The sequence below is a fragment of the Orbicella franksi genome, chromosome 6, assembly GCF_964199315.1.
Source record: "Orbicella franksi chromosome 6, jaOrbFran1.1, whole genome shotgun sequence".
NCBI lineage: Eukaryota > Metazoa > Cnidaria > Anthozoa > Scleractinia > Merulinidae > Orbicella > Orbicella franksi.
In genome coordinates, this window is record NC_138150.1 from 3,539,390 (window position 1) to 3,559,828 (window position 20,439).

General features: G+C 40.4%; 3 protein-coding genes across 5 annotated transcripts; 2 read left to right on the plus strand and 1 right to left on the minus strand.

Moving 5' to 3' along the window:
- The first annotated feature begins 4,448 nt into the window (after positions 1 to 4,448).
- On the plus strand, positions 4,449 to 11,234 carry LOC145490218 (uncharacterized). Of its 2 annotated transcripts, none has more exons than XM_081469339.1 (2): positions 4,449 to 4,639; positions 10,567 to 11,234. In XM_081469339.1, exon 2 carries the CDS (start codon positions 10,594 to 10,596, stop codon positions 11,107 to 11,109), a length of 516 nt encoding a protein of 171 aa, XP_081325465.1. In that variant the 5' UTR covers positions 4,449 to 4,639; positions 10,567 to 10,593; the 3' UTR covers positions 11,110 to 11,234. The 2 variants fall into 2 exon arrangements, with proteins under 2 accessions (XP_081325465.1, XP_081325464.1); XM_081469338.1 differs by lacking the exon at positions 4,449 to 4,639 and adding an exon at positions 9,930 to 10,456.
- Positions 4,633 to 6,580, plus strand: LOC145490216 (uncharacterized). Its single transcript, XM_081469337.1, has one exon. The coding sequence runs from the start codon at positions 4,794 to 4,796 to the stop codon at positions 5,313 to 5,315; it is 522 nt and encodes a 173-aa protein (XP_081325463.1). The 5' UTR covers positions 4,633 to 4,793; the 3' UTR covers positions 5,316 to 6,580.
- A 900-nt stretch (positions 11,235 to 12,134) lies between the features above and the next one.
- LOC145490213 (protein CFAP20DC-like) lies at positions 12,135 to 20,389 on the minus strand. Of its 2 annotated transcripts, none has more exons than XM_081469333.1 (6): positions 20,305 to 20,389; positions 19,563 to 20,192; positions 16,801 to 18,021; positions 15,827 to 16,144; positions 15,186 to 15,294; positions 12,135 to 14,084 (listed from the first exon to the last, which is right to left on the minus strand). In XM_081469333.1, exons 1-6 carry the CDS (start codon positions 20,323 to 20,325, stop codon positions 13,918 to 13,920), a joined length of 2,466 nt encoding a protein of 821 aa, XP_081325459.1. In that variant the 5' UTR covers positions 20,326 to 20,389; the 3' UTR covers positions 12,135 to 13,917. The 2 variants fall into 2 exon arrangements, with proteins under 2 accessions (XP_081325459.1, XP_081325458.1); XM_081469332.1 differs by having other exon boundaries at positions 12,141 to 14,087.
- Positions 20,390 to 20,439: the final 50 nt, after the last annotated feature.

Sequence of the window (20,439 nt, forward strand, 5' to 3'; positions counted from 1 at the left end):
GTATTTTGGGGGCCAGAAATGACAGACAGAGCCATTTAACAGAGTCAGTAAATTATAATTCACTGCAGACTAAATTAATATTAAAACCCTAATGTAAAGGAAAAGTAAACATTCGTGAATACTTAAACTTAGATAAACATACTAAATAATGACGTTTTCGACGATTTTCCGAAAATTTGCGCACCATTTTCCGAAGATTTCCGAAGATTCTCTAAAGAGTGTCCGAAGACCTCACGGATGTTTCCGATCATGATAAGTTAATAAAGATGGTAAATTTTAAGCTCGGTAATGAAATGTGAAGGTGAATTAATCAACATGACACGAGCGTGGGACAAAGAAAAATTCTGAGTCCCCGACAGGAGTCGAACCCATGACCTCCCGAAGACCGGGCGGGCGCTCTATCCACTGAGCTACGAGAACTCATGGAGAGCAAGGTCATTTAACTGAGTTCATATATGACAGGTGTCCTGCATACTGCTAATGACCTTGCTCTCCACGAGTTCTCGTAGCTCAGTGGATAGAGCGCCCGCCCGGTCTTCGGGAGGTCATGGGTTCGATTCCTGTCGGGGACTCAGAATTTTTCTTTGTACCACGCTCGTGTCATGTTGATTAATTCACCTTCACGTTTCCGATCCTCCTCCGAAAATGGGCGAAAATTACCGAAGATGTCCAAAGGTAACTTAAGATTCATCATACACCAACAAGGGAGAGGTGGGGAGGGGGAGGCTTGAGGACTTTCCCATAATGTAGCGCGTCGAAGTTTGCGCGAGTCCTCTTAGATGATACACCAACAAATTTAAGTAGAGTTGACGAGTCAAACATTACGTCATCGATATCATCACAATGAAATCGTCGTAATTTGACACGTGTTCAATTACGGTTTTTCCCAGACTTGAGAATCATAATAAATTGCAGGACAATAGAAGGAAATGCCTTGAACTCGAGATACGTCTCGGGTTTCCATAACTGCCAATCCCCTCAAGTGTCTATGTAAAGTTTTAAAATTACTCAAGTAATTCTTCCTTCTTCCCTCGCCATCAGATCAAGCAGATCGATTACGAGTAAAATCCTTCCCACTTCCTACCCTGTCGCCTTTCAACGGATTATTACCTTCTCGCTTTGATATATTGTTGGTTAGCTTTTAGCGGATTTTTGGCGCCCCATGTTTATACAAGAGCGTAGTTTGTTAGAGTTATTTGCTGTGTTGTGATTCTCTTGATTTTGCTTCGCGGTGGTCAAATTAATCATATGCAATGTCTTATACATCATGACAGATTCTTTTCTAATCTTTGATAACAGAATTTACGTCATCCTAATGCCCGGGACACATATCCAAATTATTATCATAGCTCGCAGACATTACGATACGAGCTGCCCGATTTTGAAGCCTTTGGAGCTTCTCAGCAAGGCCGTTGTTACAGTTTCCCCACACCACATTACAATAATCAAAGTGTGGCTGAACAAGGCTATTACAAACTTTGATTAAAATATTAAATGGATATGATGCCGAATTCGCTTAATTACATCAAAGGCCGAAGTAATCTTTTTACAGGCATTTTCAATATGGCATTCCCAGTTTAAAGTTTGGTCGATGTAGACTCCAAGGGATTTAGCTGAAGCTACTTGAACTACTTGAACTACTAAGAGAAACACTTTCTGTAACTTGCAATAACTTCTGCCTTGATGCAATAAGCATAAACTCAGTTTTTGTCCGCCATATTTAGCTGATAACCGTCAGTACACGCTACTTAGAGTGAATTTCAACCTCGTTTCCCGCGAACCCAAGCCAGGGAAAAGGCCCTGGGAACGAGGTTGAGTGAATTTCTCTAATTCAAACATAGGGACCGTTCATTTTTCTATGAGGTAGGGGGCGTTGCCAGTTTAAGCAGTTTTTGACACAGTTGTGCAGTCATAAAAATAGACAAAGAACGCCTAGATCAGAGCTGTCATTGTCTTGACTGTTTTATGAAAGGGAGTCGCATGGTCGTTAGTGAAGATTTGAATGTATTTACAGTTTTCAAAGCCGAAGGATCGGGAGGCATGCTGACCCTGGAAAAATTGCTTTTTTTAGGTATTCTGGAAGGACGTTTGCACATGATAGTTGCTGTCATCACAACACCCGCATTCAAATAGAAATAGAGAAAGCCTGAAAAAAGCTGACATTGCCCTTTTTAAGGGAGGTCAGTCGTGGAGTCTGAGCTACTTTTAGCAACCAAATTCTTAATAGGGGGTTTAGCTCCTGCTGTAGGGTACCTAGCATAGTAGGGGTATCCGGAGGCATGCTCTCCCGGACATTCTGGAATTTTCAGAGCCTCAGGAACGCTATTTTAGGTATTCTGGCAGCACATTTGCACTATTATAGATGCTGTCATTACAATACCTATATTCAAGTGAAAATAGACAATAGCATGACAAAAAGCTGACGTTGCCTCTGTGGAATCCGTCAGTAAGGTAATAATGTGAGTACCCCCCCCCCCACCCCCCACCCCCTCAGCCCCTTTAAATACCATATTTTGCAGCCGGCCCTCCCTTTTGAGCCATATTCTTTGGCATGCCTCCCCCTAAATTCCACCAGCCCCCCTAATATAAAAAAGAATGTTCCCTAGAGCGGCAGAAATCAAACAATCGATTTTTTTTTTTCGTCCACAAATAGCCCTTAGTTATGAAACGTGATAGTTTTTTGAGGTCGACGCGTTCTAAATTTATGAAAATCGAGAAAGACGACTTTCGCGCCTACGGTCGCCAAAACGGGCGAACACAAAAGGCTGAAAATTATACTCTTAAACTTAATTTGCATTCGCGTCTAAAGGAGAACCAAAACTTATCGATCCTTTTTCTTAAAGTGCATAGTATTCAAACAGGTTAGATCTTGACTTGAGCGCCATTTGAGAATAAACACACAGTTTTAAAAGAATCCCTTTCAGTTACTAAGTCAAATTCCTAATTTACGAATAAAATTCAGAGATATTTTTCGAAATGTGCCATAACTCTAAATTCCTTGAAACTTCGCCTTTAAAACCCTTTTATGTTGTTGTAAAGAGAACGTGTATTAAAATAAGCTTGGGTTATTCCTTGAGTGGTCTTTGAGGCCTGGCTGAAAAACCCCGATTTTACATGACATCACGAAAAGTAAACAATGGACTGCTGCGTGTTGGTCTATTTCGAATTAAACAAACGTAGACAAAAGCTAAATAATTGAAGATTACGTTTTCTTTCTGAAAGACTCCTCAGAAAAGACAATTTCCATGTGACATTTAGTTTCTCTTCCGCTCTTTCCTCTGGTATTTACCTCCCTTCATGCGGGATCAGTTACTCCTGGCGGTACGCGCCATCGAGCGCGAAAAAAATCCCTTCCCTCTCTCCCAAAAATTAGTTGCACGACGAAGAACGACAAATCTGAATTTTCTCCACCTCGCCTCTCTGCCAATGTTTGTTTACAGTGCAAACACGGGATACAAACTTGTACTACGTATTATATTTTGGAATTCAAAATGAAATATCATTTCAATGACGGGATCATTCCGAGAGGCATATAGTCAGTCATAGGAAAGAAGCTGAGTGAAAAATTAAGATTGCATAATTGGTTCTAGCAGTTCGTTCATAAAAAAGGCCTGAAATTTTTAACGTTACTTAATGTGTTCGCTGCGCGCAACTCTGCGCTTCCCACTACTTGCACATTCCTCTCAGTAAAATGTGTCTTGCCATAATGTACTTAGTACACATCTGTGGAGTATTTTGCGCGTGATCCTGTTTGCCCCTAGTATTTAAAATATCTGATTTTATGGCTGAACTGATCTGTTCCGTACAAGCCTTTTCATAGTTACCACGACCTGTTCAGTATTTTAACGAGAGTTTTATTTTCAGTCGAATTGGCAGCGTCACAAGTGACAGAAAATCACAATTCTATTACTTGCATGCCGAAACTCGATTCTCTCTCTCCTCGATAATTTAACTGAATCAGTTGCAATATTTGCGCGAATTCTGAACATCGTGAAAAAGAAAAAAAACGCCTGAGGATAGTCTTGTTCTACGCTTTGGCTTCCTGTCATTTCTCAAAACATCAAGTTAGAAGCCTTCATTTTGCAGAATCTAACAAAAGCAAATATTTTGGCAGGGGTAAGAGCTTTCAGTGACAGAAACCACCACAATACGTAAATTCTGTTGAACCAAATGAAGTTCCGTGAGCGAATTTCCATGTCTCATTGTATTATTGTAAGAGACTGATCATGAAATTGGTGATCGGAAAACATTTGGCTACCGAAGATAATATGTATCTCTCTGTGATTATCAAAAGAGTATAAGGGCGCACGCACTATATGAAGCCTTCGTCAAAGTGAAATTCAGTCGAACTGCACCAGTCATTATCACTCTTTTCTGTTGACTTTTTGTCTCAAACTAAAAAAATTGTCATGTCATGGTATATTTAGCAACGGTGATGTCACCACACCAAGGTAGTCATTTTATAAACGAGAAAATTCGAGTTGGTCATTACTGATGCAATGTTAGATGAATATCATCAATTCACATCTCATTTTCTCATTACCGTCTACCACTCACCGACGAGAAGCAATTCGACCTGTTCAGCCTTCAAATCCACATTCAACGAGTCGGTGCTTTTTCCTCATTTTCTGACAAAAAGGTAAGAGTTTCGACAGATTCGTCGGCCGCCAACGACACTCAACTGTTTGCAAAATATTAATCAGGATTAGTAACAGTTAAAATTACCTCGCTTTATAGTTTGTCTCTGCCTTACAATTTTCCTCTTATCTCAGATCCAAACCAAGTGATCGACCATGATCATGCCGTTTAAGTTCCTTGTCATCTCCATGATGGCCTCCGCGCTGTTGAAAGACGAAGCCTCAGCAAATACCTGTCCACACTGGGTGAAGCTCAACAAGTCACCAGTTTGCTTCGGAGCTCAAGGGAACCAGTACGGTCGTTTTTCCTACAATCGGAACGTCTTCGTGAGCCAGTTCATGCTCGTGCACCGCTCGGGAACGGTATCGTGTAACAAAAAACTTTATAGCTATTGGGGATGTACTCCAAATCATGCTGACATTAATGTCGTCCTAACTGACGAGCAAAACAGAATCCTGGCTCCAGCTGCCTCAACAGTCAGCAGTAAGAGTGGATGGTATCGTTTGGCAGGTTACACCTCGTCTTCGTCTGCTCTCGTGTTCTGTGCTCCCAAGAAGCTTCACTGTATCTTCGCCAACAGCGAGCTGCGCCTGTGGTATGGAGAGGATTTAAAGGGCTCCACAGAGAGCGACAACGCCGGGAAAGCGTGTGCAGATGTGTATGGTCTCTTGGCTTAAACTACTCTGTGCTCATGCACCAAATCTTGAAACCTCAAAAATGATTTTTTTTAGGAAACACTGTAGAAATTTGAATGAAGGCAATAAAGTAACTCAGAGGTGAAGACAGCTGTTTTAGTTGACTCAAAACAATTCCGCCTTCAAAAAGAGAACCTCAAGCTTTCTGCTAAGGCTCTTGCGAGCATTTGCATCGGTTGCAAAAATATATTTGCGAATCAGGCGGTGTTTTAGACGCATTTCGGAAGCATGACGGCCACAACCATTTAGAAGAGTCAGGTATTCAGAATTTAGAAGACGAAATTAATACTGATTTTAATATCAAAAACTGGGATGTTCAGAAAAAAAGCTGCCACGTACATGTGGTCAATTTGACCAACTTCACTGAACGTAATTAGCAGATTTCCGAGTTCTTTAGAAGATTCAGCCGAAGCGAGAGAAAGAAAGAGGCAAAATAAAGGAAGAAAGGAAACCAATTAGCCAAAACAAAAGCAGAAAATTGCCCAAATTCACCTTTGGACTATGCACAAGCTTTAAGATTCATGAGAAGACACACACGTCATGTCAGCAAAGTCCAAACCCCATATCGCCCCGTCCCAAATAAGTACCCTATATCCATTTTACGGCACATTCTCCGGTTCGCTTGACTCACCTAATACTACTTCATTTTGTCTTTGTCGCTATGTGTAACACCCCCTCCGCCTCCCCCCTCAAACCCTGGTAATGATAAACTTCAATACGGTACTGTGACAGATAGACTAGCTTAAAATTTTTCATGTACCATCTTTGAGTTTATTTAATTGTAAATTTTAGCCACCTCGCCTTTCTGTAGTGCTGGTGAACAGTGCAAACACTGCCTACAAATTTTGACTATCTATTTTATTTTGAAATTCAATGCTCTGAAGTGATATCACGATCAGCAGTACTACACGCTTCTCCGTTTCTAACTTGGGTCTTGTCATATCGGGTAATAATTTGGATATCATTTCAGGAACAGGATCGTTTCGGGAGCTAATGCACAAGAGTCAGAGGAGAGGAAAGAAGCTAAGTGAAAAAATAAGATTGCATAGTTGGTTCTAGCTGTTCTTCCTCTTAAGGCGATTTCTCGGAATTGCATTGCGCATCCCTACGGCGCACGATTTTGACGTCTCACGAGCGCGTCCACATACACAAAATCTACAATATGATGGCTTTTTCTAAAAGGCTTGGCTTGCGAGAGACAAATCATCGTTTTTTCCTCGGAAACGAGTAGCGGGACCTAAAGAGTTTTTTTTATTTGATTTGCATGCAGAGATCACCTTCTTTCTACACAATGAATGTGGACCAATTTCTATTGCAGAGTAAAAACTTATCATTAAAAATGAGAGCATAGGTAGCACTTGAAAAAATATTAGGGCCATTTAAACGGATAAAATAAGCCGCAGATTACACAAGCCGCGGCTAACATAAGATGCGAACTGGACCATTTATACGAGCGCGGCTTATATAAGACGCAATTGCTCGATAAATGGTTCACGCCTTATTCATGACTAATGCCTCGCTTTTGTGATGGTTGTCATAGCAATCGGGGAATTGCGCGAGCTGTCCCTCGAGCGCGGCTCGAGCGCGGGAAAAAGTTGTACTTGCGCAGTGTCAGTTCGCGTGCCTTACGTGAGCCGCGCTACTATTTATACCAGTGGTTTCGCGTCTTATATAAGCCGCTGCTCAATTAAGCCTAGCTCAAAACCCTTGTCTTACACAAGCCGCGGCTTATGTTATCTGCGGCTTGTGTAAGAGGTGAACTGACCAAAATGTACCGTTTATACGGTAAGTTCGCGTCTTATGTAAGCCGCGGCTTATTTTTCTCGTATAAATGGCCTTAATATGTGGCCTCAAGAACACTGCGTGCTTGGAACATATTGTATTCCTGTCGACTAAATATCAGTGCCTTTATCATGAATGTACGTCAAATTGCTCCTTAACATTGATTAAAAAGATCCATTGTTGTATTTTTCCCTTAACTTTCTCCCTATTTTTCTGCTCTTACAAAGCGTAAGGTGAATCGTTCAGATATAAACGTTTCTGAAAGCAGATAATTTTAGGAATTATGGGGCTTACTGAAGGTCCTCCTGCTCCTAAACGAATACCGGACCCCCTCCCTCCTATTTTTATTTCAAATTTGAAGTTCTCTTCATATATGCCGCCAATTTTTCACGCTACTTAAGAGGGAATGTCCATAACACCGAGCCATATCGGAAATATGTGGCACATGATGAAAAAGAAATATTGTGAGGATTTAGACATTAGGTTAGCCTTCCCTTCCCATAAGTTAAGTAACATGTTCAGTGTGAAGTGCTCGATCCCCAATACGCTCCGTTCCCAGGTGGTTTACAAATTTACATGTGCAGGATGTCATGCCAAGATTCGTGAGCACTTACTCTCGGATCGCAATTCCCACATCTATAAACATCTTTAGGGTTCTGAGTCATGTAAGAATATATGCTCTTTTAATTGTTTTTACATCTTAGACTCGGCTCTCACTAATTTCCAACGTAAGATCAAAGAAGCCCTTAATGAATGAGTTGCCAGTAATCGGATACCCGTGTTTGCGCAAAGAACTCTGGGATCGTCAGGGGGCAAACATTGCAAGTCGCTAGAAGGAAATGTATGGCGAAAAGTTGTTTCGACGCCCAAAAACATGGTTTTGGGGAGAGATCAACTCTTTTTCGCCGTTGTTTTATTGCGAATGGATTTTGGCAGTGTTGATACATGGAAAATGTAAGTTTTTGTTTGAATAACCGTGAAATAAGTGATAAAATTGACCCATAAACTACCATTTACTTGCGTGAGGTTTATTGTGAAATACATTGAAGAGAATATTGAAAATTTCAATACGCGCCTGATCTCAAGAGGCTACCCGGAGCAAATGGTAGAAAAGACCCTCCGAGAAGTTAAATATAAAGACAGAAAAGAAGCTCTAAAACAGAAATCGAAAATTGCAGAAGGAACTACTACCCTTTGTGTCGGGCAATTTCACTCAACCGTCAGTACCAAACTTTGGAAAGCATAATCACGCACAAATGGCACTTTTAAATACAAATACTCAGAGATATACTCAAGGAGCCACCCTTGATCTGTTATAGAAAAGGAAAATCACTGAAATACGTGCTTGTAAAAGCAAAACTGAACAGAGACTTTGAGCAACACAGTAGCCACACAGCATGAGTCGCGCTAGCCTACGTAACAAGCGTTTCCGTGGGGTTTGGAAGCAAAGAAAGACCGAGGAACGGGATTTTCAGTGTTTTGTCTGCGCGGAAAATGGGGCGAGAACCAAAAAAAAAGAAAGAGGGGGGTGGGAGAGGGGAAGGAAGGAAACGCTTGCAGACAAACCCCTGGATTTTGAAAACCTCCGTTCGCCAGCGAACGGAGCTCGTGATTGGTTGGGCTAGTCCAATATTATTACTAACTATGAATAAATTCTTTATTGACCAAGCTTGTTCGGTCAAGACATAGTTAGTAGAGATGGTCAAGATGGCTGGACATTGGCCTCGTTCTTTATTTTGTTTTATTTTTTATTTTTTTATTTTTGCTAGTTTATGGACCTCGACTCCGTCTCGGTCCATAAACTCGCAAAAAAAGAGCTTGGCCAATATCCAGCCATCTTGACCGAACATATCCATTTTTGACACGTGACAAAATCCTGTCAAGTGACCATTGCGTAACAAATTAAATCGGACGCCGTATTTACATTTCGGTTATGCAACGTGAGCGAAGAGAACAGAACATAAGTATTTCGCATTAGCAAGCAAGGGACTGACGCTGGAAGGCTTCACTACTTCTATGGATTGTTGTTTAAGAACAAGGGATAGGAATGTGGCGGATTATCTCGGAGTCATTGATTGAATGTCAATATCGGATGTAGTTTGCCGAACTCCATGCGTCGCAATGGTTATCGTGTAGGATTCTGAATACACCAGTACTTAATATTTGAATGTAGTATCTTACAGAAGGTGAGCTAAACATGACTTTTCTGCCAAAGTTAAAGTCCAGATACCGAGGAAATCAAATGCAAGAAGACATTTTCACGTTCCTTTTGATTATCTGGTCACAGGCACTTGCCTTTTGTTTTCGTTTCCAGCATGTTGGTGTTGTGATTATCATGATTTTGAGAGCGTTAGTACTCAGCGCTGATGAAAAGCCCGAAAACAACTTTTATACCAGGTGTTACACTGACATTTCTTGTTTCGAAAGGTCAGAATTTTAGGCGTTTTGCTGTTTTACCGAGTGGTGAATTTGCCGATTAAAAAAGTGGGCATAATTAAGAATTTTGAGGAAGCGAATTTTAGTGACTTCAAGCGGTTGGTCGTGACCTTGAAAATTAACCCACAGAAGTATAATTTGCCTCAAAAGACTTGTAAAGCCCTCAGAAATAAGTTTCTAGGCTCAAACTGGCCGGAGTGATATTGTGATGCGAATTGAACAGAGCGAAGTTTAGGATAAAGTATTAGTCACTAAATTTTGCGTGTTTTTTACCAGACGTGCAGTGGGACCGTAACGAATTTGTGATTTTTTGGCGGGTTTAAAAATGTTTCAAGAAAAAAATCCCACCACGTTTCTAGGCTTACCATAGGCTTGCCACGACTGGCGGTACGTAAGTGGACATTCCCTTAGGAACTTTCAGTGACAGAAAACACCTCAGTATGTAAATTCTGTTGAACCAAATGAACTTCCGTAAGCGAGTTTCCATGTCTCAATCGTATTATTGTAAGAGTCTGAAATAGGTGAACGAAAAACAACTGATGTTATAATCTGGCTGCCTAGAACCAAGGAATATGTATCTCTCTGTGATTATCAAAAGAGTGTAAGGGCGCACTATCGAGTATTCGTCAAAGTGAAAGTCATTCGAATTGAAACCAGTCATTACCATCCCTTATCATGCTATGGTAAATTTAGCAACTCTGACGTCGGCGCATCAAGGTAGTCATTTTACAAACGAGAAAATTCGAGTTGGTCATTACTGATGCAATGTTGGATGAAAATCATCTATTCCCATCTCATTTTCTCATTACGGTCTACCGCTTACAGACGAGAAGTAATTTGACCTTTTCAGCCTTCAAATCCACATTCAACCAGTTAGTGTTTTTTCCTCAATTTCTGACAAAAAGGTAAGAGATTCGACAGATTCTCCGGCCGCCAATCAGGATTAGTAACAGTTAACTTTACTCCGCCAAAAACTAGAGTTTGTCTCTGTCTTACAATTTTCCTCTTATCTCAGATCCAAATCAATTGATCGACCGTGATCATGTCGTTCAAGTTCCTTGTCATCTCCATGATGGCCACCGCGCTGTTGTTAGACGAAGCCTCAGCAAATACCTGTCCTCGCTGGGTGAAGCTCAACAAGTCACCAGTTTGCTTCGGAGCTCAAGGGAACCAGTACGGTCGTTTTTCCTACAGTCAGAACGTCTTCGTGAGCCAGTTCATGCTCGTGCACCGCTCGGGAACAGTGACGTGTAATAAAAGCGCTTACAGCTACTGGGGATGTACTCCAAATCACTCCAACATTGCTGTCGTCCTAACGGACGATCAAAACAGAATCCTGGCCCCAGCGGCCTCAACAGTCAACAGTAAGAGTGGATGGTACACTCTGGCAGGTTACACCTCGTCTTCGTCTGCTCTCGTGTTCTGTGCTCCCAAGAAGCCCCACTGTATCTTCGCCAACAGCGAGCTGCGCCTGTGGTATGGAGAGGATTTGAAGGGCTACACAGAGAGCGACAACGCCGGGAAAGCGTGTGCAGATGTGTATGGTCTTTTGGCTTAAACCACTCTGTGCTCATGCACCATATCTTGAAACCTCGAAAATGATTCTATTTAGGAAACACTGTAGCAATCTGAATGAAGGCAATAAAGTAACTCAGAGGTGAAGACAGCTGTTTTAGTTGACTCGAAACAATTCCCCCTTCGAAAAAGAACCTCAACCGAAGGGTCACGCGAGCATTTGCATCGGTTGCAAAAATATATTTGCGAATCAGGCGGTGTTTTAGACGCATTTCGGAGGCATGACGGCCGCAGCCATTTACCAGAGTCAATAATAATTCAGAATTTAGAGTACGAAATTTACACTGATTTTAATATCAAAAACTGAGATATTCAGAAAAAACCTGCCACGTGCATGTGGCCAATTTGAACTTCACTGAACGCAATTAGCGGATTTCCGAGTTCTTTAGAAGATTCAGTCGTAGCGAGAGAAAGAAAGAGGCATAATAAAGGGTCATCAAAATGCATCAATAAAGGAAGAAACGAAAACATATTAGCCAAAACAAAGCAGAAAATTGCCCAAAAGCACCTTTGGACTATGCACAAGCTTTAAGATTCATGGGTTTCCGGGATAGACGAATACCCAGTTTCCAGATGTTTCAACTTACCCAATTCCCTCAAGATGTGTTGATGGTTTGCATCAGTAGCTTGATATATGATACGGTACAACTTCATTCTCTTCATTTAAATGGCACTGTCTTTTCGTGGTATCATTTAATGTGATTCCTCAGAATTGAATTGCGCATCCCTACCGCGCACGGTTTTCGTGTCATTAACCAATCTCATTCCCAGAGTCTTAAGGCGATACGCCCATTGTTGTCGGAGTCGGAAGCAGAAGCGGCAATACATCCATTGTATTTCTTGCTTAACTTTCTCCCTATTTTTGTGCTCTATTAAAGCGTGAGGTTAATAGTTCAAATATGAACGTTTCTGAAAGCAGATAATTTCAGGAATTATTGGGTCAAGAGAAAATGAGGGGTCCTGCTGCCCCTAAACGAACACGGGGATCCCTCTTTTTTATTTTAAAATTTAAGTTCTCTTGATATAAGCAGCCAACAGGTAAAGTTTGAAAGAAAATCTATTGTGAGTTCTATTTCGATGGAATTACCTTAAGGTTCAAATAAAGCTTTCGCAACGCACAGATTATTATCTTTCAGGGGTTTTTGAATTCCCCTTCAGATCAATGAGTACCCCAGAGGAAGCAGAAGCGGAAGAATAAACCAATCACAATGCTCGATTCCAGGCCTTGTGATTGGTTGGTTCTACCGCTTCTGCTTCCGACTCCAACAACCTAGTGTTCGAAGTCGTAACGGAATCGGAAGAGATGGAACCGTTCTAATTCTTCCAACTCCGACTCCGTCCAGCTTGACTCCGCTTAGGATTCCGATTGTCGATTTTCACTAGGTCGTAAGCGCTCGTTCGACTCCGACTCTAGTGAAAACCAACCTTGAAGAAGAATTAAACCCCTAAAACAAAGATATCAGTGACGTCATCTATTTTTATTAATATGCCAACCAGAGAACTATTGGTTGGTGAAACAAAGAATTATTTTAAATAACAAAAGCAATGTTTCTAAACAAATATCTTTCCTATAAAGGTGAATAATCTGCGTCGAGCACCTCCTTCCTTTGGCATGAGAGTCCATCTCCCCAGGAGACAAATCCCACCAACTGCGGACTCGATACGAGGATCATTCTTTCGGTCAGACCAGCAACTTTTCATGTTCCTTTTCATTAATATATATTTTACAAATTCTGTCAATTAAACAGAACAACAAGATCAATATTTCTGATCTTTTTAATCCACACTTGAAAGCTCACATAAGCAAGATAAATCACTTCTTTACATCAAGAACAGCAAGTGGAGATGAGACGTAATCACACCTTTAAATGAATGGATTTGTATCAACATGACACAACTTGAAATACACGTCCACGAAAACCAAATAAATAGCAAACTAGTCTCACTAGTGTACAGATATAACTCTCTTCAGTTGATAATCTATTTTTACACGAGCCCTTGAGGGCACATCATCTAATAAGCTGAAGTAAATCACCAAACTATGGGGCAGAAAACTCACTGCAAATTTCCATTCTTGGAATCCCAGGGTAGATAGCATATTCAGATGAGCAACACCTTAATGCAAATAGCAAAATTAACAAAAAGAGAAAAGAAAAGAAAACGAAAAAAAAAAAAAACGAATCACTTGTGAATAAATGAATGAATGAAAGACTTAATTTTGAGTGTCAAAGGGTATTAAACTTCAAAAAAACTAATTGTTTTATTTTTCACTTTTCCAATTTATCTGTCCTGGCCTCCAAGGATGTTAGAAGTGTAGAGATTCACGAGATTCTGCTGCTCTTATCTTGAAATTACGTGGTATGAAGGCTCTTGCAAAATGATTTTAGCAGACCAAGATAAACAGACTTCAGCTTATTGCAGTCTCCACAAAAATATCCAGACCTCCTTCATGGAAGGGTTTCTGGTTTCAAGAAGTCCTGCAACAAGTCAGGACTCTTTGTGATACTTACTATAAGTACAATTAAGTTCCAGTGTAATTGCTAGCTCTTTCTGCTTTACAACACCATAGCCAACAAATTATAAAGCCTGTGAACTGGCTCAGGATTGGGTTAAGGACCAATAAGAGCAAAGCTAGCCAAGAGTGGTTTGGAGGGAAAAAAATCTTGACTCACTTAGCTTGCCTGATGTTTTTCTCTCTCGTCAACTTGCTTTGCTCGCCAAATGTTTCTTGCCCTCGCCAGAACCTGTTCACAGGTTACAAAATAATAATAAATTAAGCATCTCTTTAGTTTCATGCCAGCTCATAGTACTTGTGTGTTTTAGGATCAAAATAACAGTTCAAGCATGGGTCGTAGAGCAAGTCTAACTCCTCTTCATCAACAACGTTGTGATCCATGCTAGTGCTGGGATTACGACTTCTTGGTGGTGAAAGAGCTGCTGAGAGGGCATCATTTTGTTCTGCTGTTGAACAAAAAAATGTTTTCAGAACTTTACATGCAAAACTGCTATTTTTTAGAGAAAAAACAAATATATATATATGGAAAGGAAACCAAGAATGTCTCTATTTATAATTTACTTTTAATATAACTACTAGGTAATTAATATACCTAATCATACTAATCATAGGTACACTTTGGTTGCAGATCAGGCGAGTTTGGTGGAGCCATGGTTTGTATCTTGGCAAGACGTAATGGAGATAAAATACCCATGGGGGGACCATTTGAGCCTTATAACATTCTGCCGAAGCGAACCAAAAAGGTAGGATTATCTATTTACTGAACCCAAATTCAGCCACGTGAGCATGATATCATAGCCATATCAGGTCAGTGACTTGATATCAGGTCAGTGACTTGATATCAGGACAGTAGAAAGGGCTTCTGATTGGCTAATTGCAAATTTGGGTACGGTAAAATATCATTATCTATTGTGGGGTTATACATATAGGCATGCAGTACAGAAGGTGTGATGCATGTTAAGAGCTATGTAGCTGTACCCCAGGGAATGAAATGCAGGCCTATGGCAGTACACTAGGTAACATACAATGAAACGTACAGTGTATAAATTTTTAGTATAAATCTACTAACGTTCTATCATGAATGTCGTTCTCTGATTGGCTACGCTACTCACTATCTATTCTGTGATAGATAATGGGCAGGGTAGTAGTGTGCCCTTGTTAACAAAATGAGAGCCGCTTCTTGGCGTTTTCAAAGTGTCTGTGAAGAGGATTCAGATAAAGTTTTGAACGATTTCTATGCATGATAGTTGACGAGCTTGTCAACTATAATGTGAAAGAGATCTCAAGCTCATAAGCTAATCGTTTAATAGAAACAATGTCTGACTGATGCACAAGCTCATGTTTTGTTTCATGCAGCATACATGTAGGTGCACTCTCCTTGCTTCCCATTACCGAGATGTACAACTTACTTTGGGGTATCACCTGTATCCCTTTCAGGGACTCTGTTTATCAGGCTTTAAGCTCAGTGATGAAAGAAGGAAAATTACAGTAAGCAAGTCTGAGACGGGGGATTAGGGAATTGGTAAGAGTTGTGTGCCACTCACCAGAACTCCTCTTTTGACTGGGTAGTACAATAGGTGGACTGAAAGCATTGGAGTATTCTCTTGGATCCATTGGTAATGTAGCCGTCAAGTCTGGTTCTGGCCCTGGGTGCTGTTTATAATAATGTAAATCAAACTGTTAATTTAAATACTCAGTCTGGTAAATGATAATCTGCCATTGTCATCAATTTGAGTGTGATAAATCCTAAATCTATTTGTGGATGAAGAGAGGGAACTAAAAGTTAGAATTGTAGTATTTTACACATCCATCTGTAAAATCTCTGGTTGGACATAAATCAAGTTAAAGGAAGAAATAGGTTAAGTGATGACTGACTGTCGAAACTTAATCACTTATGCTAGAAATGAAGTAGTAAAATGAGTCAAGATGGATGTTACATGCAGGCTAAAGTAACCTTGCACTATCAGGCTTAACCCTGCATTAAAGATGTCACATGTCACATGTCCATGAGTGTGGCAAATTTGTGAAGGGAATAATAAGCCACATTCTATGTACTTCACTTGTTGTGCAAGATAAAGTACATTGTCTATCGGGTATACCAGTAATCACATTTCCTGAAGATTTGTTTTCAAAGAAATGCAGTCTTTCCTGCTCTCCATGCATTGGACAAATGCATTACACTTACCAGCATTTCATCTAGATACCGATGTATCCTCTTGTCCGGGGGAGGTGGTCCTTTCCAGGTACTGTAACTTGTATCATCACTTGAGTCGCTCAGGGAATCCTTTCCGTCATTATTAATTATGACCTCATCTGACCCTGATGTCCCAAAAGAGCTGTTGAACGATTTATCCAGTGATTTGTCCAGCATTGTGTTGCTCATGACAGACATGTCAAATCGCCACGAGCTTGCATTAGATTGAAAGTTTCGCCAGGAACTTGTGTCAGATTGGTAGTTCTTTGAATCGTAGGGTTTACCATTGTTTTTACGAGGTGAAGGAATCTGTTAAAGTTATATACAAAAAAGTCATGAGTTTGACCAATGCAGGATAAATTATCAGCCGAGGGCAGTTTTGTTTATTCATGAGTTTTGTTTATTCATACATGTAACCTAACAATAACTGGGAAATTAAGACATGTGGTTACTTTTATTCATCCTTTAGTCACTGATGTCAGTCATAATTTGGGAAAACAGTTCTACCAAGGGCAGAACTTAGGTTCTGAGTGATCTGTTGTCAGTTACAGTCTTGATCTTTGCACCTGTAACAAACTTGTCGCTTTCTCCACCAATTGGCAAGTGAATTTTCTCGACAACAGACAAGTTCATCAAGGGCCCATAAAAAACACCAGGGCAAGAACTGGGCACTGGGCAAGTTGACCAGCAGAGAGGATGGCTTTGCCTGCCTGGTTTGATCATTTAGTGAAACGTTTTTCTTATAAAGAAGTTCGGTTTGAACAAAACGTTTTGCCCGCCTGTGAAAACTGGCTGCCCTTCTGCTGAAAACATTCATGAAATCCCTGAAAACACTCAACAAATGGGTGTTACAGGTTACCGGTACCGCCCACAATGCCAACCTTAACAACTAAAGTACTCCACCTATTTCATGTGCAAATCCTAAAGTAGTTAATTTTGATTTGCAGTACAGTGTCCCAACTCACCTCCTTTAACAAACTACTTCTGATGCTCATCCTTAAAATCTGTGACTTTGACAGTGTGTCAGGCTCTGGGCTTGGTTCTGGACTAGGAAGAGGGCTCAGTCTAGAGCTTCGTGAACTACACCTTGAGTTGCCACTTGTTTTCAAAAAGTTCTGCAAGTCATCCTCTTCAGTAGAACTCTCCCCTGAAGCTTTGTAAAAATCGTCATCATACTCGGATCGATCACTCCCTTTTCTTCCTCGGTTCTGTATCTTGAGGCTATTAGAGTTGTTCAAATCCACAGGTACTTGGGAGGAAATTTTGATTTGTGGTTTCTCCTCGGCAGGAGTAGCACTAGTATTAAAATCCTGCTGTTTCCGTTGTCGGCTCCGCGGCGATCTTGGTGCTGATCTAGGTCTTGATGAAAAGGTAAAAACAGGTGGGGACCCTTTTTCAAGTTCTGCTGTTAGAGGTGGCTGTTCTCTTGAATTGATGTCACAGTTGACATGACCATTTTGATCCTTAACAGGAATTTTTATTTGGAACTTGTTAAAGCTCTCAGCTAAGCTACTATCATTTCCTGACATTTTTAGAGAGCTTTCACTCTGTGATCTAGAAATTGATTCCTGATTGCTGTCCAAATCCTTTTCTTCAGAAACAGTGTCCTTAGTTCCAGAAGAACCATTAAAAGGCTCATCGCTCTTACCAGAAAGATTGATGGCATCTTTATCATTCATACTGCGAGATTTTGAACTTCCAGGATGTTTGACTCTTAATGGTCTTCTCCGTGTTTTACCTCCCGAGCCAGTTCTTGGAGGCCGAGGTTGTATTGTTGTTTGTGTGGCCTCAACTCCTAGTTGCGTATTGGATGATTCGGAATGTAAATTAGTTGCATCAGAAAAAGACCTTTGATATGAAAGTCTGTGAGTTTGTCTACTGCTTTCTCGCCCACTTTCAGGTTCCAAAGCGGGTGAAACAGATGTTAACTGTGGAATTGAACCACTGCGATTTAGTGCTGAGGACAAATTCCGTCCACCTGCTGATGATGCACCTCCTTCACGAGAGGACTTGCGAGCATGTTTAGGAATAACTACTTTTGAACCAAATGCAATATGTGTTGGTTGTTCTTCTAGTCTGTTTCCTGCTGCATCAGAATCAGAAAGAACAGGTGTTGGGGGAGGAGGAAGACCAGCTTTCTCTTTTGCTTTGATTTCCGCTTGCCACAGTTTAGCCATGTTGATGACCTGGATGAAATAGAACAATGTAAATGCATGTATTTGAGCAGTTCATAGAGAAGATGTAAAGAAGAACTATACATAATAAATCTATATACATGTAGAAACAGTTGGACTGTTAGTAAGGAAGAACTCCTAATAGGTGGGAACCACCCATGAGCAGATATTTAGTCAGGGTTCCATCACTTTCAAACATCCCGTAGCTGGAATGGTAGCTGGAGGTTTCGCACCCACCGAGTTCGCACCCACATCAACTCAACTAGCGATCAATTGCTTAAAATTTATCTTTCTCTCACAAAGCAAAAAAGACAACATTCTGGGCATAATGAAAAAAAATCACACAAAACATGTTTATTTCTTGTTCTTAATCCATTAAAGGTAATGGCAAACCCAAAATAGAAAGTTTCTAATGAGTTCAGGGGGTGCGAACTCGGTGGGTGTGAACTCGATTGGGTGCAAAACAGGTAACATTTGCTGGACTCTTAGCTTTCTTAAGGGGGGGACTATTCCTGATCTTAAAGTGCCTATGAAGTAAAAAATAATTGCTGCTGATTTGAAAGGCTTTTCAAAGTAAAGAAGAATGGCGTTTTCCTTTTTGGAATACCTTTTTTCGTTTCAGAGATATTCACGTTTTTGTATTATAAGTGATGATGTCATAGGTGGTTCCACTGAAACAGTTCAACACTCAATCAAGAATATCTCTAGAAATATTAAAGCAGTGTTCTTTAAACTTGGCACCAGAAATGTATATCATAAAAGAAACAAAATGACACCCGTCGTGCCGTTGCCATGACAACAGTTATGCCGCTGGTCCTGTTTTAATTAAAACTAACATTACCAGATTTTATCTTAAACAAGGATCATCCACTCGCAACAATCTAATGGGGAGAGTTAAGACTGTATGGGAATCATGTGTGTTCTGAGCAAGACCCTCTGTCCCTTTTCAAAGGGTTGCAAATTGGCATATTTGTTTTTTCACAGAAAGAGACTGGAGCCAGAAGAGTTGCCATGGCAACAACACAGAAGGTGTCATTCTGTTTCTTTTGTGATGCACATTTGTGGTGCCAAGTTTGAAGAACACTGCTCCAATATTTCTAGAGATATTCTTGTATTAGTGTTCTACTGTTCAAGTGAAACCACCTATGACGTCATCACTTTCCTCATTTGCATAATACAAAAACGTGAATATCTCTAGAACGAAAAACGATATTCCAAAAAGGGAAAGGCCATTCTTCTTTACTTTGAAAAGCCTTTCAAATCAGCAGCAATTATTTTTTACTTCATAGGCACTTTAAAGTATGGGAGATTCAGCAGTACTACAACACATTCATAACGACTGAAAATGATATTATTCTGCCTATAGAAAACAACATTTATACTGAAATTAACCCTTCTATATTGTAGTACACTTACTAATTTATTTTATAAATAGAACGTGACAACACAATACGTGTATAAATCTTGCTATGAATGGTATGAATAGCCTAGCTAAATATTTATCAGCATATTTTTAATGAACTTGTATACATGTTATAAACAGTGAACAATACCTGCGTGTGATGGTGGATGTCTGGTGAGGTTGAAAACTGTAGTGACTTGGGTATGTTTTCTAATTCTCCGCTGTTCGTATTCTCACAATTGTAAATTTCATCATCATCTGTTGTATCGAATGGTTGCGATTTCATGGTAAAAATTTTCCGTAAGCGACAACTCGCAGAAATCGTTAAGTTTTCAAGAGCCTTGAAAGATTGCCCTTTGAATGTCTCCCCGACCAGTGATTGCAGATCAAGGCAAAGATTCAGCCAAATCCCAAGGCGGAGGATATTAAGCGGAAATCGCGCGTGTAGTTGAGTTATCGTAATGTCCCTGTGGTTAGACGAAAGCAGAATTCGCCGTTTGTTGTTCCCGGAGCTGTCGGTGACGCCAAACTCCAAAGAAAACGAATGTCCCAGCGGTACATACAATTGTAAGACTAAATAGCGCTGTATGAGCCATAACGATTGTTTTTCGTCCTTCGGAAGGCTCATTTTCGTGGTGGTTGTTTCGCCCTCCAAAATGTAAACAAAACTCTTGACGTCCTTGTCGTATACTTTGTTTTTCGTTGATGCACTTCCAGTGAGCCTCCATTTTGCTACGGGGTCGCGACCCTGTGCACTGAAAACTTCCACATACGAGCCACCCTATTATCGCAAACCAGACAGAAAAGATGAAAAGATACGCAAAGTTTAATTACAGTAACCATCGGTTACGCATTTATATATAACGCAAAAGGTGATCGAGGAATTCACTTACTTGGAACTCATTTTTAAACATTATCCACGCCAAACTAATAACTGTTTATGCAGCTTAGCTTGTTCACGATACGTTCAAGGTCTGTAGATATGTGTTAGCTGTCAAAAACACTTTGCAAGAGACACAAAAAGAGCT